Genomic DNA, 11,714 nt, shown 5'->3' on the forward strand with positions numbered 1-11,714 from the left:
AAATCAGCTGACAGGGGTACCGGCACTGACTCCGGCACAGACACCAGAAGGAACACCGTCAGGGCCATCGGCACGGACACAGACACCGGCTCAGGCACAGACACCCGCACTTGGCTATCTGGGTCAATTAATAGAAACATGGGGGGAACAGAATCAGACGGCAAAAAAAAATAAACCGGCACGGAGACCGGACACGAACACCGGCACGGACACTGGCACCGGCATGGACACCAGCACGGAGACCGGACACTGGCACAGACAATGGCACGGACACCGCAACGGATTCGATGATATGATGTAGTTGTTTAAAAAGATTTTGATTCTAACCTTTATGTGCATGGAGCTTGCCCAGCATCAGTTTGATAAATAATAGGAACAATACATGTAAGAAAAATCAGCGATAAACTATAGGTCATGTTTATTTAACACCCAAACCATATTACCTTTAATAAACTGTATTGTTCGTATAAATAAAACGCTTGTTTAAACATATTTCAAATGTTCACTTAAGACATGAATACATCCAAGAGACATTTTAAGTGACAGCATTGTTGGAATCTGTATTGTGAAGATACAGTAATAGTGCAATTACAGTGTAAGGCATTGTGAACATACATACACAAAAAAAAGAGAATTGGACACATTCATACTGGCCGTGAGATTTCAGGAGACAATAGCTGCAAACTCGGTAACACCACGTACCAAATACGTTGAACACATTTGTCTATTTCTACAGTACATGACTACATACATCTTATTCCCTGTTCTCTCTAAATTCATATGAGGGCAGTAATAACGACTCTCTTCTGGTGATATTTTATACATATCAAGCTCTGGAATGACTAATGTCTCATAACAATAAGTAACATTATGCTTAAACTATTAGACACCTGCAGCAATAATACACACTACAGCAACTCTACAAACTAATCCAGCATAGATTTCACTAGACGTCAACAGTGTAAAAGGACACAATGTCCTTGTCTAAATACAGCATTGTTTATATACATGGATTGTTTTTGACAGCCTTTGTACCGGAAGAGAATCAGTTTTTGGAAAGTGAGGGTTTTGATTGTTTAGCAGCTCTCTTAGCAAACTGTTGGCGCCTGTCCAATTGCTTGTTCAGGTGGTTGATCTTTCAGCACATTTAGTCCAGAGTTGGAAGCGTGGCTTGAAGGCCAGTGGTCCAAAGAGGTGGAGGAGGTGAGGGCAGAAGGAAGAAGACTGTCTAGCTCTTGTCTTTGTCCCGTCTCGAGCAACCACTCATGAAACTTCTGCTCCACTAAGACCTGAAACTGCCGCCTCTGAACCCTTTACGAAAGCAAACACACAATGCATCACTACTGAATGTCGCAAAAGAACAAATTTATTGCCCAGGTTATTATTATGGAGTTACAGTAAAATTTTATGTTCGATTAAATAATTATAATAATGCTAGGACTTATCTTGAATTACGATTAATCTTTGTAAAATATAAAAAATCCACTAACATTAATAACTTTTATATATGCCTATTAGAAATACCTATACATGCCTATTATTATATAGAAAATGTGTCTTTAGTATAACCCCAAATAGCATGCATCTGTCTGTCTGTCGATCTGAGGGAAAATTCTATAGAATTTTGAATCCCCCCCTAAAAAAATGATAATAAATATTATACAATACAAATGCAAACACATACTTTATTAAAACATATAAGATGGATGATAAATAGACGCCACAATGTGACAGATCTAGAAAGCATTAAAATCAACAAAGCTAGTTATTTTAATCGAAAAATAAAATAATAATAATAATGTATATTAATATACCAGTAATAATAAAGATAAAATACATAAAGACAATGTAATATATTTTGTTATAATAAACCAAAATAATCTTTTGTCATGAAACACACACAAAAAAAAGAATACAGTCGACAATAACAGCGACTAGCGTGATGCCACAGATCTAGAAAGCATTAAAATGCAGCCTTAAAAGGAACAGAAAAGTGGACTCACTTGTTCAAGTGTGCTTCCTTCACAGTCTTCTGCCAGTCCTCTATCGCCTTCTCTCTGCCCTCCACAGCCTTCTGGTAGTCTGCCGGCAGGTCCCAAGGGAACTCACAGTTATCCCCCTCCATTTGGAAGGGTATCACCAGCGGATAAAACTCAGAGGGGGGCTGGATGTGGTAGCAGCCTGCAACTGAAGTGGAACCCTCTGCTCCGAACAGCAGTGGCTGGTCCCATAAATTGGGAACCACAGCTAGCCCTACACTAGCCATGTGGTCCTCTAAAGTAGGGTAATGTGTGTGGAAGGGGCCCAGAGTGAGAGACACATTTCCAGGAAGGAGAAGGGGTCGAGTGGGGGTGAGGGCATGGATTGTGCAGTGAAAGGAGCCGCCTATAGTCAGATGGCCAGCCACACACACCACACGAACGTTCTCACAGCTCTGAATGTGGACGCTGGTCCCCACCGGGCCGAGGACCACTGTACTGTTTCTGCACTTATCCAAGGTCACAGACCTGCAAGATAAAGACTTGGTTTTGCACGGATGTTGACTAATAAACAAACACAACAAAAATGACTAAGTGACAGCAGAATATTGATCAGCATTTATTTTGACTGCAAGTCCTGCTAAGGAAATGATTTATCTATTGCTGCTATTATTATAAATATGACAGGATGGTTGACTAGTCATCCAACAACTGATTTTTTAATTAGTGTGGTGCACATTGACTAGTGCACGATTATTTTACTTTTTTATTAGGATGTTTTATTCCATGTCAGCATCTAAGGCCTGACATGGCAAACAAGTGAATAACCATATTTAAAAGGAGCTATAAGATACTGCAAATGGTCTTAAAATGACAATAATGACAAACGTATTGCCCAGGTGCTTATTAAGAACTTAAATTAAAATTTCACATCCAAATTAATAATGCAAGACTTGAACTAGGGTTAATCTTTGTAAAAAACAAAAACATAACAAATACAATAAATATATTGGAGCAAATCTGTGCTGAAAGGTAAAAACAAAATTTAGTTAAAAAATAAATACAATGAATGTATACACAAATGTTAACAGTATAGACAGTGAACTAATAATTATAATTATTACAAAATAAAATATATAATTATATAAATGTAGAATATTATGCAATAATATAATAGACTGATAGAGAGAATCTTCTATCATGGAACGTACAAAAAAAGAGCTTTTGATACCCAATTGACAAAAATAAAGCATTTATTTTATTCTAGTAAAGTGATTCCTCACCGCAGAGGAGAGAGAAGGTAGATGAAAGCCTCACTGCAGCGGTGGAGTTTGATGTTGGCATCATTCAGCTTTTCAGAGTCTTTGGCCAATGTCTGTTTGCAAACGTGCGACATGAGCACCAGTCGACTTCCTGGAGGAGCCATGTGGGTGTTTCTGAATATTTTGGCTTTCTTCAAGGTGCCCTCAACTACAAAACAAAATATGAAGAGTTAATGATGCTACTACCGGTAATCAGGTAAACCATCCATCAATTCAAGCTAAAGTCATAATACGTTTTCTTTTGTAAGAGTGACCTGCCAATATCGAATATTTGCCAATTCTCTTTCAAAGTACTATAATTGACAGCATATACAAACAAAAATCTACTTTTCTTAAATGAAAAATGTTATTTTCATAAAACAAATAGGCCTACAGTACGGTAATAAAACAAGAACAAAAACTAAATTCAAATAAAAGCACAAATAAATGCAATAGAATAAAGAGAGATTTGATATAAACATGGATTTACAGGGTTAGTTCACCCCAGAATGAAAATTGTTTCATTAATTACTCACCCTAATGTTGTTCCAAACCAGTAAGAAGTTAATTCATCTTCGGAACACAAATTAAGGGTTTGGAACAACATGAGGGTGAGTAATTAAAGGGTCAGTTCACCCAATATTCTGTTATTACGTTTTTCAGGTGGGTATAGTATATTCAGGTAAGATACTACAGAAATTTAAAAATAATCAACAATGGATAGTCCTCATTGTAAAAATTAAAGACAGATTAATGTTTACAATTAGTTGCAAAAGCTATTCAGTCAAGAGCAGAGAGTGATTTTCTTTGTCTTTTGTTCTTTTATTAAAGGGGTGGTAAAATGCCCTTTTCATAAGATGTAAAATAAATCTTTGATGTCCCCAGAGTGTGTGTGTGAAGTTTTAGCACAAAATACCCCACAGATATTTTTACATAGCATGTTAAATTTGTCACTTTTTGAGTCTGCAAAAATGCACCGTTTTGTGCCTGGCCCTTTAAATGCAAATGAGCTGTTGCAGAGGGCGGGGTTTCAAGAGCTCGTGTGTTAGCAGCTGCGATTACCTCACGCAGACACACTAAAATGACAGAAACTGTTCTGAATTTAATGTTAATTAAAGTCAGACAAAGATGGAGAAACTCAAGAAGAAGTAACAACATGTAGAATGCAACAGGACGTCTCTGAATGGTTAGTTGATGAATTTATGTTGCTGATGTGGAGTTAAATATCTTCAATTAGGAAATTCTATCATGGTAATCTATAAATCGCTCGTATAGGAACTGTTGTGAGATGCACACAGAGTGACTTTCTATTGCATGTGAAAAGATGGATGCTAAAGTTTGAGCTGACTCACAAATGTGCTCGACTACAACAACTCTCCCTCTTCTCAAAGTGGACTGCGTGTTCCCGGGGGGCGGGGTTTATGTACATTTTAGGGTTGGTGTAGTGAGGTCACTAACCCGGGAGGAATGTTACGTAGTCTCTACCAGCCGTTTGTTGTAGTCCTTTTCTTTAAAAGCAAATATCTTCCTTTGCTTTGAACTTTGAGCATTGTAACTTTGCAGATGTTGTTTATGCTCAAACAGCAACATTAAACACTAACTAAAGTTAGAAAAGTGAAATCATACTTTACCATCCCTTTAACCTGACAGACAGCAGGAATATTAGACTGCTGTCACTTTAAGAGCGAACCAATATACTGTTACACAACTTGCGTTATCTTCGTTTAACTGAATACTCACCAAGATGGGCATTTTTACATATTTATGTGTGTATTTGACCGTTTAAGCGTAGTAAGCCACTCAGTTTGGTACTTGTGACTCACAAGAGGTAGCTTTATGTGCGCTCCACTTATATAGATAAGAGGTGCACGGACACGCTTTTGGTGAGAGCGTAAAACCTGTGGGAATTGGTAAAATTATGCACAATACAAGCACTATTTAACCGGAGCGAATGAGGCGAGTGAGTGAAAGGAGGCGGGTGTGTGTCACTTTGCCGTCGGAGAGAGGAGAGCGAGAACGTGCAGCTGACGTTATTGCCTGTGCCGCTGGCAACAAAACGGCCGATTATGCAGAAAATCGTCCGATTCCAGTCCCTGGCCAGTCGATCGGTGCATCTCTAATATTAGTCAAGGTTTTTGCAGTTTTGGAATTTACAATTTTTCACTCTCCCTCAAGTCATTTTATTAAACAGGCTGTTTTTGTTTTGCTACTGTACAGAATTTCTGTGTGAACAACTTTGCAATTAAAAAAATGTGTGCTTCCATTCATATACAATTTAAATGAAACTATACCACAAACATTCCTAAAGAACGTTTGATTTGGAAATTTTAAGATAAAATAACACCTACAACTTAAAGGGCCCCTATTATGGATTTTTGAAAATTACCTTTCATGTAGTGTGTAACATAGCTCTATGTGAATGAAAACATCCTGCAAAGTTTTAAATCTGAAAGTGCACCATATATAAAGTTATTGTCTTTCAAAAGTAAGAGTCGACTCTGAGTCAATGAAATTAATTGTTTTTCAAAATAGTCATAAGTCGTTTTGTCGTGACGTCAAGATGTAACATTAGCCCGCCCACTTATTGCACGCGCAGACACCATGAAAACTTAAACCGGCAGCTGATTCCTGTTGATACTGGACAGCATCATGTCGAGGACGCTGTGCTCTACAATGTGATGGTAAGACATGGACGAGCTTGTGAAGAATCTGTGGTTAAAATTAATCTTTACCATGATACTACAGCAGTATAATTGTAAACTTTTCCTTTTAACTTCATTTTACTGAAGACTGCTTCTCAAATATCGGAGTTCAATGCAGGATTCGCAAACCGCTTGCTCTTGAAAGACGGTGTTCAAAATACTAGTTTGAGTTTTACATTGTGTAGGTCTCCTGCTAACTGGCTAACTCTAGTTATCACTGTCTTACTGAAATACTTCTGCTAATCAGCTGTGGGCCACTATTACATAAAACTCTGTCTATTAATACAGATTGTCTGTCGTTCTCACTACTTGAGGAAAGATTAAGCATGGAGCAAGATTTGTTTTACCAATGTTTATGTTACATCAGTCATTCATGCTAGAGCTCGGCTAACGTATGCATACATGCACTGTTATTGATACAGTTTCCACGTGTTCACCGCAATATATTAGAAACATACTCTGTAAATAAATTAGTACAAGTAAAATAATCAGTTGATGGACATGCACTTGTTAATGCTGATGGTGAGGAATTGCAACATCTCATAATGTACCTCAAATGGAGTAGTGAATCACTGAAACGTCCTTGCGATGGAGGTTCGGGTTAAATAACTAGTTGCCTAGTTCTTCTAGTGTTTCATCATCGGACTCGCGCTCGGATTGATATGGTAAAATCGATGTCATTGTTCGTTACTGTGTTTAGTTTAAGGTGTAGGAAGCCTCAGGACATGCAGAGCTGTCGTTGTTATGGCAATGGGAGTTTTTCTTTTCGACACGTGCTGTACGCAGTAAACCAATCACAACAGACTGAGCTGTCTGGCCAATCAGAGCAGAGTAGCTCGCGGAAAGGATGGATTTAGAGAGATTGATTCATTTGGCGAGTCGTTTGAGAATCATTGAAAATGTGGTGATGTGCAAATGTATATTATGAGAAAATGAAATAGCTTTTTGACCTTTGATGCATGTAAACCTGTTGTAGGAGACTCTAAAACAACATTAGGAAACTTTAAAATATCATAATAGGGGCCCTTTAATTTCCTTGATGATAACTTCCAGTTTACCTTGCATGGACCATGCCAGTTTCTTGCCAGACTGTGAGAAGGTGGAGACACCGAAGGGGTTGAGGCAGAGAGCCTGATGCAGAAACCCCTGGAACTGCTGCAGAGAGTAAGTGCGGCTGAGTTTGGAGAATCCCGCCTGAGTCTGCAATGCTGAGCGGCTAAGGAGCTTGTGGATTGGGTGCACCGTATGGCTGTGGGTCACAGAACCTTCCAGCAGCAGACTGAGGCTCTCTATGGCCTCTGAAGTGAGCTGGCTGTCACGCAGAACCTGTCCTGAACTGCTCAGCTGGCCTGGCTCAACTAGCAACTCCAAGAGCTCAGCCAAGTGTGTCTGGATGAAAGTAAGATGAGCCTGGTCATCCCAGTTCTGGTAAAACAGAATTAATAAATTAACTATTATGCAAAAAATAAACAAAAATTATGCAGGTGGAATGCTCTCTATACACAAGCCTTACACCAATTTTTTTTAAAAATTAAATTACCGTAAATAAATATGATTAATGTTTTTTAATATTCAAATTATCTAATATTATTTTCATGACAATTAAGCACATCCTCCAAATTAAAATTTTATGAAAAAAAAAAATATATATATATATATATATATTTTATACTACAGGGCTGTTGAATGCTTGAATCCGATTAGTTGACGAACGTTTTAAGTTGTGCAATTATTTTCAGGGAAACGCATGGCTTAAGTAGTTCCAGGCAGGTCTTTACCACATTACAGTTCCATATCATATATCGCCAAATTATTTCAGTTATTTGAAAGGTCCTTACAGATTACTACAGCAAAATAATTCAAATCCACAATGACTAAGCAAATAAATATACTCTTTCTCTTGCTCTCTCTCTCACTCAAGCGCACATACATAGCCACACTCGCACAGAAACGTGTTGTCAGCGCTGCTCTGACAAATAAATCAGTAAAATAGGTTAAAAATAAAAAAGCTACATGACATTTCTCACAAGCGAGGTAATAACAACTCTGTTATTGGAGCAGATAAACTTACAGTTAAGACGCTGCTGCCGAACACAGACTAAGATAATTGACACGCTTAATCTCTCTCTCTCTAATAACTGCATTAAAGGAACACGCCACCGTTTTTTGAAATAGGGGTTATTCACCGTCTCTCCCCGACATTTAGATAGGTGGGCAAAAGCATTTTTGTCTCAGTGCATTCATTGTCTTAGTCTGGTAGCGCTGCCAGCTTAGTTTAGCAAAATGAATAGAATCCTTTGTTGCCGGATAGCATGTCGTTAGTAAAAGTGATCCAATAAAACAACAACAAAAAACAACCTAATTACTTCTTGTGGCCTGCGTATTCACAACGAGAACAAATAGCAATTTCCTAGGCAGATATTGACTTGGAATTATATTGGGGTGAAGCACAGGCGAATCACTGCTACTTGGGTGCAGAGATATCACGCAACACCTGAACCAATCACCACGCGTGATATCTCTGCGCCCAAGTAGCAGTGCTTCGCCTGTGCTTCACCCCAATATAGTTAAGATAGCGGTGGCACTGCCAGACTAAGACAATGCATGCACTGAGACAAAAATGCATTTGCCCACCTATCTAAATTTAGGGGAGACGGTGAATAACCCCTATTTCAAAAAAAACAGTAACTGTATGGCAAATGTCCACCATCAGTAAGTGAAACCTTCGTAACAACCGCCTCGCTATACATTATCTCTTACATATACATTTGTTAACTATTTGTACATACACTATTCAGAGGTTTAAGGTCGCGTAAATACATTTTTATTATGTTTCTGAAAATAAGTTGTTTTTAAATACCTCCTTTCTATTTTAATATGTTAAAATATGACTTATAGTAATTTATTCCTTTGATGGGAAAGCTGAATTTTCAGCATCATTACTCCAGTCTTCAGTGTCTCATGATCCTTCAGAAATCATTCTAATATGTTGATTTGGTGCTCAAGAAATATTTCTTACCATCAACTGTGCTACTGTTTTTCAGTATTCTTTGATAAATAATATTTTCTAACAACATAAAAGTCGTTCTTTACTGTCACTTTTGATCAATTTAATGCACCCTTGCTGAATAAAAGTTAATAAAAAAACTGAAACCAAACTTTTAAATGGTAGTGAACACAGTACACACAAACCACTGGATTATTGTATTGAATAGGTCATGAAAATAATGTCAATACAAACAACAACTTAATGCAGATAAAATAAGTACTTAATAAACTTAACTTAATAAAATAAGATTTTCATTCTTTTTATTAATGGTGAAATATGACTCATGTTTTCATAAGATTCACCCACACACACCTTATTTTGGGAGCTTATTTTGGTCTCTCTTTCAGATGAGGAAGAGGGAGATCGTGATCTCGGACTTGGCCACTCTTCCCCGATCAGTGATGTGCGGAGAGAGATTCGGTTCAGCTGCTGTAGATACAGGAAGAGTAGAAACTGCAGAGTGTTTACTGACAGCTAGGAAGACAAAGAGAAAAGCATTAGTACAGCATATCTGCAATTCTGTCTAACAGCACTACAACATTTTGTTATTACCTTACAACGCTGTCTGTCAAGTTCCTTAGGACTGTGGCTTTGAGATAGAGCTTCTGCCCACTCTAATCTCTGCTCTGCAGAACAAGGCATTAACAGATCAAAAGTTTCAAAATACAGCCAGGCAAGCTCCTCTGCCAACTGCAGTTTGCCACAAGCGATGTGTCGCCACATGTGCCAGCCGAGCCTGGGGAAACAGCCATCCCGTGTCCGGACGTAACTGGCCATCTTGCGCAGATAATGCATGCTGAATTTGCTTGGAGGTGTGGCGGGAAGCACCCCGATCATAAAGGGCTCCAGACGAGGCCATACACATGCTGTGTATTTGTCCATTTCTAAAGAAGAAAACAGATTTGTTGAAATAAATGAGCTGGGCCAAAATCACCATTAAAGTGGCAGTGATAATGTACTTGCATGAGTGATAATGTACTGGCAAATTGCATAATGTGTTAAAAGCAATAATAATCTGAATGTTAAGAGATGGTCAAGGAAGGTTAGAGACAGTAACAATATAAATAAAAAAAGTCAAGGTAGGAATGTCACCATATAGCCTATCTAACCACTCTGAGACAGATCTACAGATCTCTGTAAAGTATAGGCCTATTTGCTTACAATGTTGTAATCACAACATTGTTCTAATCACCTTTTTAAAATTAGTTTACACTTGTGTAAACCATTACAATATAGCCTAAAATAATGTCTGAATGTTAAGAGATGGTCAAGGAAGGTTAGAGACAGTAACAATACAAATCAAAAAAAGTCAAGGTAGGAATGTCACCATATAGCCTATCTAACCACTCTGAGACAGATCTACAGATCTCTGTAAAGTATAGGCTAGGCCTATTTGCTTACAATGTTGTAATCACAACATTGTTCTAATCACCTTTTTAAAATGAGTTTACACTTGTGTAAACCATTACAATATAGCCTAAAATAATGTAAAGTGCGAAATATTTGGTTTTGAGTAATATCCTTTCATTTTATGAATAGGAAACTTTCCCATTATTACCTTTAACAATTGTATAATACAGGCTATGGATTCTCTTTTGATCTTTTATCAATTCTATTGTGATTGAAGTGTTTTATTAGCCCATGTCAAATGCACTCAGCTGTAACGTTAAAGCAAAATTCAATTTATTCTTAATTAAATTATAATTTTCTATGTAACGTTAACTTATATACAATGGAGAAAAAAATGGTTTGAAAGGCCCCAAATGCCCCATAAATCAACATTTAGTTAAAACGTTCCAGCACATGTATCAATATTAATAAAAACAACAACTTTATGACCACAGTTTAACCACATATTTTTCAAAACTAAGTTACACCAACACACATTGGTAATGGACTTAGCTTTCACTCTCCTTACCTGAACATCTACGTTAACGTTTTACGGCTTCAAATGGTGGTCCTCTTTTTTTCATGGGTTAAAATATGCATAGACATAAATACCGGTATCTAAATCTATATTTAAACTGAAACGCTTTAAAATTCTATCCACGCTGAACTGCTGTGCCGCTCAAAACTTCATTGTTTTCTTCTTTTTATTCACTCCACCATTGTTAGATGTCCAGACAATCACCAAACCATCATTTTAGAATAATAAAGTACTTCAAGCCTAATGAACATGTAACGTCTCTACAGCAATATTATTTCTAAGAAAACAAACATCGATAAAACAGAAAAACTGTTCCAGAGCGGTTGCCATGTCTGCGTCACAAAGTGACGTCACACAAATAGTTATATTTGGAGCCCGGCCTCATTTCAATATAAAAGTCATATGATGTACAATATACATACAAACATAATTTTACAAAGTCATACTTTTTTTCTAGAAACGCGTAAGGATTTTAAAATACAATTATTTGGTATTATTGAGCATGGTTATCAAACACTGAACAGATTCCTTCTCCAGATTTCAAAATAAAAGTTAGTCAATTTAGTTTAATAAACAATAAACTATTTGTCTTATTTGTCTTTTATTGCATGTGACCTTATTTCATTTTATTTTCAAAATATTTGTATTTTCTTTCCAAATAAACTGTAAAGGCCTATATAAGGTAATGATGTATGGTATTTAAAACGTTATACAGTTTTTAATCAAGTTTAGTCACTGCAAACGAGAAACAATATT

The 11,714-nt window shown here is 37.2% G+C and overlaps 1 protein-coding gene across 1 annotated transcript; it reads right to left on the reverse strand.

Moving 5' to 3' along the window:
• Positions 1–232: 232 nt before the first annotated feature.
• On the reverse strand, positions 233–11,324 carry tbccd1 (TBCC domain containing 1). Its single transcript, XM_079619593.1, has 7 exons — positions 10,950–11,324; positions 9,584–9,915; positions 9,344–9,505; positions 7,041–7,407; positions 3,263–3,449; positions 2,004–2,507; positions 233–1,311 (listed from the first exon to the last, which is right to left on the reverse strand). Exons 2-7 carry the CDS (start codon positions 9,911–9,913, stop codon positions 1,089–1,091), a joined length of 1,773 nt encoding a protein of 590 aa, XP_079475719.1. The 5' UTR covers positions 9,914–9,915; positions 10,950–11,324; the 3' UTR covers positions 233–1,088.
• Between the last annotated feature and the right edge of the window lie 390 nt (positions 11,325–11,714).

The sequence above is a fragment of the Phoxinus phoxinus genome (genome assembly GCF_949152265.1).
Source record: "Phoxinus phoxinus genome assembly, chromosome: 7".
In the NCBI taxonomy this organism is placed as follows: Eukaryota; Metazoa; Chordata; class Actinopteri; order Cypriniformes; family Leuciscidae; genus Phoxinus; species Phoxinus phoxinus.